This window comes from Leptosomus discolor, chromosome 15 (genome assembly GCF_034619465.1).
Source record: "Leptosomus discolor isolate bLepDis1 chromosome 15, bLepDis1.hap2, whole genome shotgun sequence".
Classification (NCBI taxonomy): Eukaryota; Metazoa; Chordata; class Aves; order Leptosomiformes; family Leptosomidae; genus Leptosomus; species Leptosomus discolor.
In genome coordinates, this window is record NC_141405.1 from 1,896,064 (window position 1) to 1,913,591 (window position 17,528).

Below are 17,528 nucleotides of genomic sequence, written 5' to 3' on the forward strand. Positions count from 1 at the left end.
AAATACTATGTCAACGAAGGGAGAATGTAGGCAGGGATTATAGAAATGCTTTACTTTTCTACTGGTGGTTTAGATTGTGGATAATCATTTGTCTCTGTTTATGGGCAGATAACGTCTGTCTTGGCATACAGATTTTTATCACAACGGTGTCAATTTTTTACCCCTAAAAATACTTTAAAATTTTTTAAGAAGTTCTGCATAAAGGTGTTGGTGTGGCAGAGGTATCTAGGCTTTCTCAGACATAAATGGAAATAAACCAAGTGGTTTCCTGTTGCCTTCCAGTTCTTTCTCATTCATCCTTGTCCATCCACATTGTGTTTCACCCAGCCAGAGAAAGTGACTCCTTCCCCTGAGCGTAGGTGAGAAGTGCTTGGAAGAGCAAGGTGTCTTGGAGTAAATGGCTGCAGGCTCGGAGAAAGAGCAGTTGGTGGATGAGTGGTATTGCTTCCAAAGCAAAGATCATGTTGCCAGTGGAGACCCAATGTAGCGAAGTACTTAAATCCATGCTGACTTTAAAATTTGAAACCACTACTTACATTCTTAAAATTGGTCACGGGCTTAAATACCTTCTTGAATTAGAATCAAAACCGAGCTGGGAGCGATGGAGAAGAGACTGGGAAGAGGTTAGTTAGTCAGAGAGCTTGGAATAGGAAATGTGACTGGCATAGAACGAAGGGGATGTGCTGCACCACCTGGAGATGGGAATGGAAGTTGGTTGGCAAGTTGTCACTGCCATTATACAGCTAACCAACATTTTATCATCCCCTCTGCCCCCACTCTAGGATTTCTGTCCCTGAGTCATGGCAGACAGAAGACCAGAGAAGTCATGTGAACAAGCATGTGAATCTCTTAAGCAGCAGGATTATGAAGTGGCAGTGAAGCATTGCACAGAGGCTCTCCTTTCCCTCAGCCAGTACCCCCCAGCTCACCTCCCGGAGACATGCCAGGCAGAAATCGACCGCATCAAAATCGAGACTCTTCTGTATAGAATTGCTTCCTTTTTACAACTTGTGAGTGTGTCTGTTTAATAGTATCTAGTGAACTGGAAAGAATAATCAAATATCTTGTACCGTCAAGATTTAAATAAAATTCAGTTTTCCTGTGATTGGCATGTTGGTTTGCCACAGAATCCCTCTTGCTAAAGCGTATATGAGGCTTCTGTCTTGTAGTTTTCCCTGATCTGTTTATTTTTCAGGACCGGGACCTCTAAGTATTTTGGGTCTGAATCACAGTTCTCTAAAAGAATTAAGAAAAAGACTAAAAAAAAAAAAAAAATTTTTTTTAAAAGTTCCAGGAAGGCAAAATATCTGGGTTTAGGGTATTATGTTTGTACAGTTATGCTGAATTGCATACCAAATTACCTTATCTTTAAAGAGCATGAAATTAAGGTTGCAAATCTAAACACTCAAAAAACAAAGTTAAGAAATGCCAGGATTCAAGTAGCCAGTTCATACCTCATGGAGCTCTGTTTGCATAGGCCTAACATTAGTCTTTTAATACTTGATCATATACTAGTTTTCCATTGCTAGGCTAGAGCTGATCTGATGGAAAATGTAACTTTTAGGCTCTGGCAGATTTTTAAAAGAAATATGAAAACTGGGGTCTTTGTGGAGGTTTGTAAATGCAAAGCAAGAGGCATAACCCTGAATTATAGGTGATACAGCTGTCAAATTTGTGTCCTTCCTTTAAATCATGAGACTTACAGTTTCTTAAAGGAAAGGACATTACAGTGCTTAAGAATAAACCTACAACCTGCTTAATGAATTTATGTTTTTTCTTAACTTTCTGTTTTGGAATTGTTACTGTAAATTTACAGGGGCCTTGTCCACCTCAAATTTTCATGTATTGGCTATGAACAGTTCGATCCCAAGTGCTGAAAGTTTGACCAAGTTGTCCCATCGATTAGGGAGCATTTTTAAGCATTCTTTAAATAGGTAGCTGAAATAGTCCCTTCAGCATGGAATACAAGAATTGGGAAACTTCTTAAATTGCGGCCTATCAAGGGAAGAGATTCAGAAATAACTAAGGTTGTTTTTTTTTTTTTTTTTTTAATGGCAGTTGTGTTACTACAGACTTGGCTTCTTAAAAGTATTTACATAGGCCAATATGCAGATAGATGCTTAGCAGTATTTAACACATTTCGGACCTTGATGCCTTTGAAAATCCTGTGAGGCACCTATCTGGATGATCATCATAGTGAAATTACTGCAGTAAGTCTTGAGGGCTTTGCAAAAATACTTTTAATCAAAACCTTTCTATTAAGACTTGAATTATCTAGATAATTGAAAGCTTAGAAGTAAAACCAAAAAAAAAAATCAGATTTTCCTTCTTGTTTTACTAAACAAAATAATTTTTAAAATCACCACTGATAAGGCAAAGTAAAATAAAGTACATACCTTACAAATTTCAAAAGCACCATATCAGTGCAAATTTAAAAAACAATTACAGTGTCTAGAAAAGAAAGTTAAGGTTTTTTATTTTTTCCTAGGTGTTGTGAGCCATCTACAAACACATATAAAACACATACATTTGCCCATTCTTGTTCCTCTTAAAATGTCCACTTGCTGAGAAATTGAGGAAAAAGTCAGCATTCTAAGAATTAGTTATGTTATGTTTGACATGTGACTGAAGTTCTTTAAGTGTTCCACCTAGGCAAAGACAAGGTAATGGATTCTAAAAAGTTTTAAGAAACTTGTATTTCAAGCGTGTAGTTGTTTATGCTAACATAATGCTATTTTTAAACTTTTCATGTTTTACCTTTCAGAAAAAGTATGGGCAAGCAGATGAAGACTGTAGGCATGGTATGCTTATTTCTTTTTTTTATTACGTAGTGTTATAAATTGCTGTTAGTTGTCTGAATTTTTAAAACTGATGCCCACATTTGTTAGTTTGCTAACAGTGTTTTTTTCCCTCATTAAGATTATGCATCTGCTTTATAATACTTTTTTTTTTTTTTGATAAGAGAGATCTCACTATTTTGTAACCTGTATTCAAGTACCAGAACTCAAATGCATGTCTTTGGCACAGCACTGCTACTTGGCTAGTAGATACTTCAGTGCACAGATGCGGGGTGAATTGAGCGTGTTACGATTCCTGTGAAGATAAAGACAGCTGGTTGTTCCGTCTTTCTTCCTAGGGACATGGTGGATGTTTTGGTTTGCATTTTGGTGCTTGATTCAGAGAAAATCAAGATGATGTACTCATATTTATTCCTGTTTGCTAAATTATTCCAAATGTGCTTATGTGACATTGAGGTTGAGCCTTTCATGTTTCGCTGCCTTGTACAGTCCTGGGTATTTTTAAAGGAATTAACCATCCTTCCTAGTGTTCTGTTAGTCATGTATAATGCAAGTGATTCAAAAACATTGAGAACTCTTTGCTGAGTTTGGTAAGCATTGGAACAGAGTTTGTCAGTTAGATTTGGAAAGAAAAGGTGGGTAGATCCCACCTTTCAATTTTTAGCTCCTTGACTACTATTGAATTTAAAAGGAAATTTCCTCAAACCACAGTTTTGTTACACAGGCTGTGTGATCTCCTATTTTGACATTCCTGTGCTAGCAATGGTAATCTTTAAATCATTCCTTTCTGGTTTTGTGTGTTTTTTTTTTCTTTTTGTTTGTTTTGAAATGCTTTTGTCTTCACTAATACTTAAGTCGTAATCTGGGGAATTTGTGAAGCTTGTGACAGTCCACGAAACATAATTAAGAAAAGTAAACTTGCTTTCTGTAGGTGTAAAATTCAAGTTTAACAAATTTAAAATGGCTGAACATCGCTTAATCGGTGCCATTCTTAAAATAGTCTGGATTTTTAAAAAAGATGCTTCTTTTAGCTGTTGATATATGCCAAGGGTGTAATATTCTGACTAACCTCACAGTTGTCTTTCATGGTGACAAATAAAAGCGAGGGAGACACGTATGGAAAGATGAATGATGGTTAAAGAAGGTAGGAGGGCGGATGCTTTTTAATGAGCAGTATTCTCATTGATGAAATCTGATGGGTTTGTCATAGGGGTAGATGGGTGACATTCGTCTGTGGAACTTTTTCTTGGCATAGTGTCAGTTCTCAAAGGAACTGTCATGTTAACTATTTTTCTTCTCTTGCTGGATGGGCATAGAAGTGGGTGGAATAGCAGCCCTGATCTCAAATGTGTATTAGTACAAAGAAATAGTGTCCAGTTTAATGTTAATTTCCTTAATGTATGCCAGCATGTTCTGCAAATATTTTTTTCAGATCTAAAACTGAGGACATTTTCAATTTATTAATGCCATATTTATGTATGTGTATAAAAATATTGTCTGTCAGACACACCGCATTTTTATGAATGAACTATTTGGTTGTGGTTCCGTATGAAGTGCTGTTATCAATTGCAGTCCAGCATCTGTCAGTTTAGAGTATCTGCATTTACGATCCTGAAGAGTCTTGGTTTTAGCTTTGTTTGAAACACCCTTGGGAAGAAACAATGTTAGTACGGACTGCCTGATTCTCACCCTTCCTTGATACTCACAGGTTTTTTTAATAGACAAAATTTTGTTCAAGCTGCTGTTCTGTCTTTTTACAAGACTTGACATGTTGCATACCTATGACAGTGTTTTATTTTAACCTGAATGATAAGTATATTTTGGAATAGCTGGAGAAATACATGTTCTTTACAGTGTGCTGCTTGTGCTGTTACAAGGAATGATGATAATCTAGAATCTGTTAAATTATTTCACAAATCTTTACCAAAAGGTACTGGGTAATGTAGCTTTTTATGTGCAACTGTACGTTTTAGCTTAGTGATACTATGCAGTTAATGGTATCATAATTGGACATCTTTAAGGTTAGAATAGCAAGCTGTCAGACATGTTAAAGCTATTTCTGGCGCAGCTGCTTCTGATTTGGGAAGTAAGCTCTATTTTTGGAAATGTGGTCAGTATCATCAGAGTGGTGAATTCAGACTAATCTTTGAGGCACTTTATAAACAGGATTTAGTTACCATTTCATTTTGAAGAGATGTCTAGTTGCTTTTATGTAAATGTTTTGTGGGACTATTTTTTTCTGTAGTCTTTCATGCAATTTCTGTTAATGATGTGAATGTCTATTGAGTGAGGAGTTTTGATTTATTATTCTAAAATGTGATCCTGAAATTGTGGTGAATGTAAAATTCCTGTTAGCACTAACAGGAGCTGTTTGCATCTGCATGAGTTGCAGTACAAACACAGATGTTGATGTTGCCTGCAGTAACAGTAATATCTATTATAATTCTGTAATTTTAAGCAACTGTCCAGCCTTCTTTTCAACTCACATGCTTAGTTTACTAGCTTTTTAGTCACTCTGGCATTTCATTTTCTGGACAGGTAATTATATATATGATTAAGTGTTATTCCTGCTTGTCTGAAGCACGTCTATATTGTGAAATAAATCCTTTCACTATTGGAAGTGTCAATGGAAGTGTCTGTTTGGCTAGCGATCTGATCCAGTGCTAGAAAGCATTAGGAAGGTTTTCTGTTACATGGAGCCTGTAAATTTCTGGACTCAAACAATCGTTCCTATGTCCTGCACTTTACAGCGTAAGTGAATAAAAGCCCTTTTAAAGTAGCAGGAATTGACCACGAGGAGGTTAGCTATATTTGGAAACGACAGGGCATGCTTTTTGTGAGCATGAATGGATCTTCCTGAGCATGTTTGTGTTACCGAGAGGTTGTTGGTTGCTTTTTTTTTTTTTTCCCCTACCCTTTCTGTGAAGAGGAGGTCCTTTGTGTCTGTGTCAGATATTTGAATTTACCCTTCCCATATTTAGTTTGTCTATTTTAGCATGTAAACATTACAACCTTTTTTAAGCTCATGTACAGCATTACTTACATGGTGGGAGACAAGTTTCAAGTTAATATTAGACAAGAGCAAGTAATACTTCCTCTACATCCAAGACTTGTCTTTCCAAGAAGCCATGGATTCAACCCAAGTTTCAGACTTTATTTTCACATTAAAGGTGAAGGAAAACTGTATATAAGTTTATTTAAATGTGTACTGTGATGAGGCTAATAGTTGCTGATTTGTGTTGCAGTGCTGGGAGAGGGGCTGGCCAAGGGAGATGGATCTTTCCGTGCAGTGCTCTGCTGCATGCATCTTAAAGGGAAGCTGCAAATTGTGTCTAATGTTCTTTCCAAATCACTGATGGGTGAATCACTGGTAAGTGGGTTTGTTGCAATCTACGCAATTTAAAAAGCAGTTTTATATTTCCTTTTTAAAAAATGTGTTTAATAACAAACTTCTGAACATGTTTGACTGACAGGTTGCAACAAAAATGATTTGTATGAAAAAGAGAAAGATACATTTCTTGGGGAATTTAAAATAATTGGATGTTTATGTGATTGACTAGAATAATGTAAATCTCAAACTTTTGCTTGCTTTAAGTTGCACCTGACACCATTTTATATGTACTGCAGGAAGTTTACCAATTAAAGCACAAGAATTATTGATAGGACTTTTAAATAACTGGCCCATGATAAGTTTTAAGACAGCATGAAAAGCTTTTCAGGAAAAGAAAAAGCTTTGCATTTCAAGATGAAGATAAAGGTTTGAGTTCAAAGTTTCTATTTTACCCTTGAACTATCAAAATTTGTAAAGATGTTTTTAACCCCATACATGTAAGTAACTGTTCTCGCTCTGATGTGACTACTCATATGGGGAAAATTAGGGACATACATAGGTCTCCAAAGGGTAGTGTCCTTCTTATTTCTGTCATCTAGATTAAATAGCACGCAGTTCATCACCATGAACTGCTGGTGATGCTAAATCCAGAAATATGGTGATAGCACAGACAAGAGCAGTTCTGGTCAGACCATGAGGAACATGTAAGTGACATCAAAAACTGTTGTAGGAGAGCCTGTAACCTTGAAATTGGATCATGTCTCCTATATCTTGATGCTTAATGTAATCAGTAGGTTGTTTTTGAGAGGGAGTTCTCTTTGTCTGTCTGGTATATATCCTGAATTCCCTTCCGCCCTGCCATTGATTGTTTTTACATAAAGAAAATATTTTTTTTTTCTTCGTTTAGCTGGTGTTTTCTAATGAAAAAACATGTCATTGAAAAATTCCTGGTGAGGTTGAAGGAAACTTGCCTTCAGGAAAAATTAGTAAAATAGCCAAAAGCTCCTTATCACAGGAAACGTACAGTGCCCTTGTTTTGGGCTATTGTTGTACAAATAAAGGTAGCTTCATATATAATTTGGGAGTGTCATCCCAAAGCAGAGTTTGAGAGGTTTTTACAAGCTTTAGGTTGTTAGACGCAGTTGTTTTCAGTAGGAATATTAAAATCAGCAGCTGATTTACTGACTGTGCATTGTTTGAGAGAAGAAATGAAGCAAAGTTTTGGAATGAATTTATCGAAGAGTTGGAATCCATCCAGTTTCCTCCCCAGTGACTTAAAAGAATGATTCTTGGTAACATTTTTATGCTTTAATACGTTTAATCTCAACAGGTTTAATTTGCAGCCTTCTGCTGAAGAAGTGAAAAATCATTCTGAAAAAAGACTTAAGTGTGAGAATAGTTGAGTGTGTTACGTTTTCAGCAGAGAGTAATTTCTGCTGCTCAGTAGCACAGTCAAAATGTGGAGAAGTTTAACAAATGTAGTATCACTTAATTAAATTTCTGCAAGAGATTATTGAAATAAAACCCACAAGTCTGGGTTCCTTTAATCGAAGTTTTGACTTACGGGAGTGTGAAATTGTTACACTTAGCTATACATTTCAGATAAATTCAATTCTGAAAGATTTTTACTGCAGATATACTTGAATATGTAGTTATTTTAGTTACGTGGCTAATCTCTGCTTTTTAGTGAAAACTCCAAAAATTACATAGTCTAAATCAGGGCCGAAAGAGTTATGAAACTGTAGAAATTAGTACTGTGTACAGTAGATCCTTAAGAAGAAATTAACCCATCACTGCAAGAGCAGTGAAAGTTTATTAATTCCTTTAGAGCCAAAGTGTTTCAGTAACCATAGCATGTAGGTCATGTGTGGTGCTTTTCATCAGTCGCTTACAAGTGCTCTGAGGACAGTCAGTATTGCTGTCCCCATTTTGCAGGTGGGAATCTGAGGCCTGGAGAGGTGAAGTGACTTGCCTGAGGTCACCCAGCAGACCAGTAGCCAAGCTGATAATAGAGCATAGATCTCCTGAGCCCTTGGCCATTGGGCTATACTGCCTCCATGGCTCCTGCACATGTAGAGTGCTGTTCTGGAGGACAGCAATCCATAAGTATTGTGGTTATTAGTATTTGTCATCAGTGGCAGCTAAACTTTATAAGGACTTTTTTCCCCCAAATCATTCTCCATGTGCTGCTCTCCTGCGTTGTCCTGTATCGATACTCAGTGTTATGCAGTGTGTCACTTAAAATCGTGCAGTGTGAGCCAGACTCGTTTTTCCTTCCTGCCCTTCTCCTTGACGGTGGTGCGTGGGGAATTGAACTTAGTTGCTGTGGTTTAATGCGTGTGAAGGTTTATGTGTTTGATGTATTAATGTTCTTTCTCTCCCCAGAACGGGATGGTAACTAAAGATCTGACAAGACTGAAAACACTTCTTGCTGAAACAGAGGTAATAATGAGCATGTTATTGGGAAAATAATGAGCAGTACCTGAAACAGCTGAAAGGCTTGTTTTTATGTGTCCCAGGAGATCCAGGCTCACTATGAACGTACTGGTTCAAACGTTATTGTTTCTACTGGTCTGTTGGTCTTTACCACCTCCCTATTCAGGAGCCTTTCATCACAGTCTTGCGTGACATATGAGAAAATAGAGAAAGGTGCTAATAGGTGGTTGACTCTGTTGAAGTAGCAAGTAGAAAGAATTCGGAGCATTCAGATCTGTATTATTTGTTTATTTATTGTGTTTTTATCTGTTGGAAATGATTCTGAAATGATAAAAGTAACTTAAGAAATTTGTTAACAAATACAGATGCCCTCTGTTACCTTTTTTTGTATTAGAGGTTAATCTATCATGTCTGTTGATTAAATTGCCACCTTTTTGTTTTTCCTTATGTTTTAGTATTGATTTGGACTTGTAGATTCAAAGCTGAAAGATGTCTCAATACAGTTTAGACTTTTGGCCTTTTACAAACTTTACTGCAGTCCGCATTAAAGCTATCATAGGGTGGAATTTGGTCTTGTAAAAATCTCTAAGATTTTCTTCTAACAATGAATGGATTCAGTGTTCCTGTCAGAATTTCCTTTTATCAGTGTCTGCAGGCGAGTTATTTGGTTAATATGTTATTCATGTTTGTGACTGGGAGTGATTTCAGACTTCTGATTAGTATTTTTGTATTGGTTGTTCTAAATGCATTTTGACAGTGAAGAAGCCAAAGCAGTTCTTGTTGATGAAATTGTTTTGTGTCCCTTTAACTGTGGGGTTTTTTGTATAATTGCAGGCAGCTGGTAAAGTACCATCAGGATATCATGTAGAAGATTTAGAAGAAGGTATGTAACTCAATTCTAAAGCTACTTCATTTTGGAGTGAGAAGACTTGGATTCTGCTGAATGCTTAGCATGTCATGGTAGTCAAAAAGCAAAAAAAGGGCTTGACTATGGTGATGAGGTGAAATTATCTCATCATTGACTGAATTTGGAGACAGAAGTTTCTGTTTACTGGTCAAAGTGCTGTATCAGAGCCTGCTGCAGTCTGCAAATTGTTTGAAACTTGCCTTCATAACCTTTGGACGTTTGCTCTAAGTGAGTTTGTTAGGGATTGAAAGTTGTTTTTTTGGTGGATAACTTTACTTGCGTACAAATACACTTTAGGTTGATGTTTAGAGATAGGGTTTCCTGGACAGTTACTGTCTGACTCAGAAATACTTGGCCATTATAAAGTAACCTAAGTTTTGACTGCTCCGCAGGGTCCCGGGATGGCTGGCAGTTCCGCCCTCCACCCAGGGGAGTCACAAGTAGTGAAGAATATACACTATGTAAAAGGTAAAGTCATTGCTTTATATCAACATTCTCCAAGGGATCATAATGTTTCCTCGCTTACTTAGCTGTTGACAGAATGGTTAAGAAGTCAGGAAAATGAAGGTACTTGTTAGAACAGGAGTTGATTCGTTCACAGATTTTTGGAAGGGTCAGTTTATCCAGAAGCACTTCAGGTTATAAAACGGAATCGCTAGCTGCACTTTCATAAGAGAGTGGTTTGAGGACCATTTTTCTAGTGACAGGTCACATCTGTCTTTTTCCTCTCCCTTCTCTAATTTGGATAACTTCAGAGATGTGGAAGGTTCCCCCAGACAACAGTGTTGGCAAACGGAAGCACAGTGAGGTGTGCTTTGAGAGCAGATAGGGTTGCCTGCCTTCAGGTAAATGGGCTGTGTTGATAGATGGGCTTTGTCTTTGGATAAAAAAAAAAGTCTGTAGAATTTCCCTCTGGATCTCATTATTTCCATTTTGCATAAGCTCAAATACACAGAGGTGAATTGCCTTGCTGTGATCCAGTGGCTCGTATTGGAGTTTCTCCTCCTTGTCTTTTTTCAGTCATCCTGTCAATATTGCCTGTCACTGGTGGTGTTTTGTCATTCCTTACGTAAAGCTGTATCAATATACGTGGGGAGGAGCAGTCGTTATGCACTTGATTCTGCCATATATGTAACTGGTACAAATAAATGATTTTAAAAACGTGAGCAGGAGTCTGACCTGCTTTTTAAATTATGTGACTGAATTGCTGAATTTCTACTACTTTTGACGTGATTTTCTAGAGATGCTAAATCTTGGCAGCTGTCGTTGACTTTTGTCATACCTGGTACATATTCAGCAGTTTTTAAAAAGCAGGTATTTACAGTTTTTAGCTCACGATGACTTTCTGTTGAGTAACATCTATGCCATGTTTCCAACCATTGCTCTGAAACTTTTTTCCACAAAAGCTATAATTAGCTTTATGCATGCTGTTAACCCTTACAGTGAGAAAGATGGGCCTTACTCAGCAAATCCATATGAACAGATTCATTCTGACTATGGACTAAAGTTTCTAGTTCCTTATGAGGAAGCAGTTACAAGTACTGAATATGAATGTTTGAAGCTGTGGTTTACTTTTCCCCTGTGTGCCATAAAGCAGTAGGAGTACAGCATATTTATTCTAGATAATGAAGCTATGGAATTGCAGAAGGTATTAAATAAGAAACTAAAAATGAGAAAGAAAGTGTCTGTTAAAAATACAAACAATGAGAACTTGGAAAACTTGCATAATAACGACAAATTTTAAAGTGATATGCTTTCCTATTAAATAATGAAAAGGAAAACCACTTCATTTTAAATCTGCTATGTAGCTAATGAGAACAGGACAACAATTTTTTATGCTTGCACTCCATTTACTTTGGGCCATGAAAATCATAATTGTAATTTAGCATTCTAATGCAATGGTGAATTGGAAAATTTACAACAAAAATACTGAAATCGACTGCCAAGAAAAATAATGTAAAATATATTAAGGAACATAGCTTGAGAACGCCTTCAGTAACATCGTGCTATACATCATGCTTATTTTATTTACAATTCGGGCAGCAAATCTTTAAATACTTGAATTTTTTTAAAGAAAAATGTATGCTGTATCGACTTACCCACTGATACAAACGTGGCCTAGATATTGAGGTACTTTTGCTGCAGGTTTTTCATTTCACAGTCAGGTGTTATTTGTTTTTGTTACATAGCTCAAAGTTCACCTTCTAATTCATGTTACATTACAGAGTACGTTTACTGTGGAAGGGTTATTCATCACTGATCCCCTTCTGCTGTCGTCATCAATGGTGTGGGGTCCTGACTTGCTTATTAATTTAGTCTTGGTGCATCCTTTCTTTTTTACAGTAACTCAGCACTGTAGGAAGAGATTCTTGATATAAGTATATACATACATATCCACACGAAATTCAAATATATTTACAGAGTTTCTATAAACTTAATATCCTGACAGAAATCAGACTGCCTGGCTTTACAATAAGTGTGATGCTTACATTAACACTTCATAGTCTCCTTGTGCAAAACAAACAAACAAACAAAACAGCCTCCTGGCCTGATGTTTATTTTGTATGCCTGATAATTTCTCAGTACCTTTAGAACTTGCCCACCCCCCTGTTTTACTCTTTGTTTTGTCGTCTATTTTTTAGGTGCTTAAGTTTTGAAGAATGATGAAGGTGCAGCTGCTGCCTTGTGTTTTATAATTTTAATACAAAGTTGAATTATAAAAATAGTTCCCAAGTTATTTGCCCAGACTTGCAATAAATTCTGAGAGTTAGAATGCTTAAGTTGTATACAGGTGTTTGGAATATAATTAATTTTGATGCATCAGCACATGCCCTTAAATGAGAAATGTACTACTTTAACAAACCTTAACCTTTGGAAAACCGGATCCTTTTAGACTGATACACCCTTTACAAAAAAGGATTAAATCTTTTCCTTGAGAGACGGTTTCTGTGTAGGTGTATTTAGTAGAAAGGACCATGTGATGTCACTGTTGCTCCAGGAAAAATGCTGAATGAGTATTTATCAGCTAATAACGTAACTATTGGAAGAAATGATGCTTTATCTTCCCTTTGCCCTTGATTAACAGTGTTTCATATTAATACAGTGCCTAGTCATTTCAGGGATGGTCCATGATCTCATTGTGTTAATTGCTGTACAAACACTTGGTTCTTTCTTCTTTGAAGCTGGAAATTTCTTAAGAAGACTTCTGTTCCCTAAGTTTAAAATAAATTTGCTATATTTTTTCTGGATTTTCCAGTAAGAAAGGCTGCTGCCTCTCTTATGAAATGCTGCGTACATATCTGTATGTCCAAATTAGTTCACACAGACTAAGCTGCCTTTAGTAATGTGAGAGAGAGTTAAAGAATGTCCTTCTGGCTTTAAAAGTAAAATTTTGATAAATTTCTTTTTTTAATTGGAGTCTGAAAAGTTCAAGGCATAATCGTTTTTCCTATTTTATGTAGATTTTTAGAGCAAGGGATCTGCAGGTACGGTGCACAGTGTACTTCAGCACATTCCCAGGAAGAGCTAACAGAATGGCAAAAACGATATGCTTCCCGCTTGATCAGATTAAAACAGCAGAAGGAAAACAAACAATGTTCGGGCAGTTATATGGAAACCTTGATTGAGAAATGGATGAATTCGTTATCTCCTGAGAAAGTGGTAAGGAAAATATACTACTTCCCTATGTGCTCATATTTAAAACTAACAGATGAGCCTGTTTTTGGCCCTTACTATCAGAGCTGGTCGAATTACTCCTTACCAAGAAATTGTCCAACCAATTTGCTCCCTGTTCCATCCTGCCCTATATCTTCTTCCAAAAATACCAGAGACTTAGGCTGATTTCTACAAATGTACTCATTCTTTTCAGGAACTCAGTAGAGTTTGTGAATTACAGCTTGTCGGTTAATCGCAGCTTGTTCATTTTGCATATTTACTGTTCCCGGTGCAGGATGGGTCAGCCAAATCTCATGGTATTGTTCTTGTTCCTTGACTAGATGGCAGAACTTTTTAAACTGGGGAACAATAAATGGCGAAGCTTTCACAACTTAGTGGAGAGTACTCTTGTTTGTGCATGGCTCCTTTTCTTTGCCTGCAGCTGCAGGCACTTGTATGAAGAACAGCCAGTCCCCCAAATGTTCAAAAAAGTTTCAGTACTGAAGAGTGGGGTGTGGATATGATCAAACTCAGCAGCTGTTTGGAATTCCAAAGAACGTTTTTGCAGCATTCGACCAGCTCTACTTACCACTGACCCTAAGGAGTTTTCGGTCCATCTATTGTTGATTAAAATCTGGGAAGAGTGGACTTTCTGCAAAATGCGTTAATGAGTAGAAAGCCTGATTTTAGTTTCCTGGTGTTTCTGGTAGTCTCATTGACGTTGGTGAGATCTGGGGTCTTCTGGAAATGCAATCTTTGGACCTTGTTGTATCAGATCCTTCTTTCCAAACTAAGTAATTTTCTACTTTAAACATTTACAATTAAGTTGTTTTTTGAAAATCAAGTCCTGTCTTTAATTGTCCTTAAATGGTTATATTCTTTGCTTACAGAGTGTGATCTAGTACATTTGGCTTGCTCGTGTCTCTGAATTAGCATGTATTTTCATTAATTCCTACGCAGGACTTGCATCAATCCTGCACAATCTGGGAAACCCTTCTTTCTACTTCCTGTTAAAAAAGACTACCTTTTCCTGGATGTTTTTGTTTTGATACTGCCTGTAAAAGTTTAATGTTATCTTTTTTTTTCTTTTAATCTAGCTTAGTGAATGTGTAGAAGGAGTGAGAGTAGAACATAATCCTGAGCTATCGGTAACTGTCACCACCAAAAAGTCTCATCAGATGTGGACATTTGCTCTCACTTGTAAGGTAGGACTGCTTATCTTTTGAAAGTGAGTCAATATAACTAGAATGCAGCCCATAACCTTTTGTGATTAAGATTTCAATTGCATAATCCTTCTTAAAATAGAGAAACTTCCTAGCACCATCCCTTCTCTCTCTCTCTCTCTCTCTCTCTCTCTCTCTCTCTCTTTTCCCAGCAGCTCTGGTGATTATATGTCGACTGGCTAGATTTCTGGAAAGCAGGCAGGACTCGTACCTGCTCTGCGAACTTGAGAGTTCTTATAAGTTCTCATTGTCTGATTGCAAATGAAGATATTCCTGAAATTATGTCCGTTTTCCAAAATACTCTCATTTGAACCTTTTGCATTTTTTTTATAGCCTGCAAGAATGCTGTATCGCGTGGCATTGCTTTATGATGCCCATCGTCCACATTTTAGTATTGTTGCAATATCTGCTGGAGACAGCACTACCCAGGTATCACAAGAAGTTCCAGAAAACTGTCAGGAATGGATAGGAGGAAAGATGGTCCAGAACGGAATAGATCATTATATATACAAAGTCAGTATAGCTTTTAACACAGAAATCTTTGGAACTTTTCGCCAAACTGTTGTGTTTGACTTTGGATTAGAACCAGTCCTCATGCAACGAGTAATGATTGATGCTGCTTCAACTGAAGGTAACGTATTAAAAATTTTTTTTTGGAATAGTGGAAATCTTGCATGCCATCTCTTTCCTTTTCACGTTTCTGGGCAGAACAGCATCTGTATTAACAGCTGATGTCCTTTACTTTATGTTATGTTCATCATATATGTGAATATAAATAGTGGACAAAAGCTTCAGAAGGTCTAAATAAGGCAGATAACTGGAGTATGACTATTACTCTGTTGGCATATGGCTGGGAATTTCTAGTGTGGTACGTGTCTGAAGGCAGCACTGGAAGTTAAAGTCTGTTTATGTTTTTATATTTGTTCTTGTGTTGATGAAAACATTAAACACACAGAAAAAGGTCAGTGGAGAGAAGTGTTTCTGTATAAGAATACACCTGGTATTTCATTCATTAGTTTAAGCAGACTATCTGAGAAGTTGTGGGGTGGTGTTGTGTTTTGTTTGTTGTTTTTTTCTCTTCTCTCTCTCCACTTGCAATGGCTGACTAGGGTTGTCAAAGGCAAGAGGCAAAGTGTAGGCTTGTAACTCAATTAATTGCTGTTGACTTGAATTTTGAAAATGGAGAGAAAGTGTAACTATATTTTTCTGTATGTTCAAGTAAAAAAAAAAAAGAAAACTACATGTAACTGGAAGGATTGTATTCTGTTTTTGAAACTGATCTATGCCTCGGTTCAAACCTGAAATAACTCCGTTATCAGGTGTCAACAAATGGAAGGATGTTTGAAGAGGTGCAAAAAAGAAGAAAGCACTTTGATTTATAGTTGAAAGATTAAGAGACTAAATATAGGTCACTATGTCACTTGGCAGTAAGCAAGGGGGTGGGACAGAGTATGGTAATTTTTAATGAAAATTCGAGAGATAAGAACACCAAAGAAACGGAGTTGTAGCACTGGGATGTAAGCAGGAAGAAAAAGAAAAAGGAAAAAGATGAAACTAAGAAAACAGCAGTTTTCTGTTCCTGGCCTTTATTTTCAATTTAACAGGTTAACATTTGCAACGTTAACAAAAAGAAACTGTAAATAGCAAATACCAAAGATCATGAACTGATCCTTCCTGGTGACACAAGTACTTGCAGCCAAGAGCAGGAAGACTGTACAGTTTGTAATGTCTCTTGAAGCAGAGAATATTGCATTGTGAACAAGAAACTCTGCTTAAAAGCATGGCTGTGGTCTTTTCAGGATCTGTTATATGGTCTGCGTGTAGCAATGTGGGTAATCACAGCTGACAGGCTTCCTAAAACATGGAGTTTGTGGAGAACAGGTGTCCTTTTATATAGTAAACCTGTTTAAGATCAAGAGAACAAAGCCATAACTTATTTGCAAAGTCAGAGTTACTGTCAAACCATTCTGTGGTGTGGGTCCTTGTTGGCTTAAACTAACTATGAACCAAAGTGATGCAAGGAATAGCCAATTCAAGTCCACGTGAGGGTGGTGGATGAAGCTGAGATAGCACTCTCTAGCATTACTATATTACATTACAATACTGATAATTCCTTTCCACATACTGCTTGTCCGCGTGCAGAGGGATACTGAAGTCTTCAAGCAGGTTGTTACTAATATTTATTTCAAATGAAAAGACTTCTAGGTGCTTTGCAGATAAAGGTAAATACAATATCCTGGGCTTTTTGCTGAGGTAATCGAAGTGTGTAAGCAGGCAAGTGAAAGGGACAGCTGTGTTGGATGTTCGTCTGATCCCATTGTTTCTTTTACTTTTGGTGTATATGAAACGGAATCTCGTGGAAGTGCTTTTCAAACCGAAAGGTGCCTGAGGTCTCTGCAGCTGTATGTAATTCAGAGCCCTGTCTAGATATCTGGGCAGGAAAGAAAGGTCAATATTAAAATATTTTAGTGGAGGAGCCTCCATTATGCATTTTGAAATCCTTATTTGCCATGGAAAAAGAGAACGAAGAGAAGTTTCCTGTGCACTGAGAACATACAAAATGCTCCTTAAGAAAGGGTCACCACAGGTGCAATCTGTGCTAGTAACTGTTTATGTCAGGCTTGCAGTGGAAGCCTCTCCAGTGCTGGGAATTAAACGGCTGTCTTTCTAGTGAACAAGGGCTCAGTCCCAGCGTAATTAGTGAGCTTTTGTGGTCTGAGGTATGGTTAGTACCAGAGAAAGCTTAATTCATGGTGAGATGATTTCAAATACAGATACCACACAAACATGGACTTTTTCTTGCCCTACAACCGTAGCTACTAATATGGTTTGGGCCCGAAGTAGGTATTTAAATGTGGCTTCTTACTGAACACGTGAGATTAGCGAGTAAGATAAGCCACGTTCCTGTAGTCATAGTCAAGGAGAACTGAGATTTATTTTGCTAAAAAGCTGTTTTCCTTCTCTTTAGAATAAAGACAGTCAAGATGGTGTTAGGTATTTAATTTGAATTTGAAAATGTCTTTTTTGCACATTTTTCAGCGTTGGTGTGATATCCTGGATACCTATCTCAGATCTTACTCAGAGATAATACATTAAGATATCATAGCTTCGCTATAAATGCCAAATATTTTCAGCTCTGCAATTCATCTGCAATTCTGTTAACTGGTGCACTGTTGTCA

General features: G+C 37.1%; 1 protein-coding gene across 2 annotated transcripts in view; it reads left to right on the forward strand.

The window, feature by feature from the left end:
- Positions 1-790: 790 nt before the first annotated feature.
- Positions 791-17,528, forward strand: part of HELZ (helicase with zinc finger) — a 71,285-nt gene continuing 54,547 nt past the window's right edge. For both annotated transcript variants that reach the window (XM_086473437.1, XM_086473438.1), the window contains exons 1-9: positions 791-1,010; positions 2,765-2,801; positions 6,044-6,168; positions 8,515-8,571; positions 9,400-9,448; positions 9,865-9,940; positions 12,934-13,132; positions 14,224-14,331; positions 14,683-14,980. In XM_086473437.1, coding sequence (XP_086329563.1) covers positions 801-1,010; positions 2,765-2,801; positions 6,044-6,168; positions 8,515-8,571; positions 9,400-9,448; positions 9,865-9,940; positions 12,934-13,132; positions 14,224-14,331; positions 14,683-14,980 — 1,159 coding nt within the window. In that variant the 5' untranslated portion in view covers positions 791-800. The remainder of the gene's footprint in view (positions 1,011-2,764; positions 2,802-6,043; positions 6,169-8,514; positions 8,572-9,399; positions 9,449-9,864; positions 9,941-12,933; positions 13,133-14,223; positions 14,332-14,682; positions 14,981-17,528) is intronic.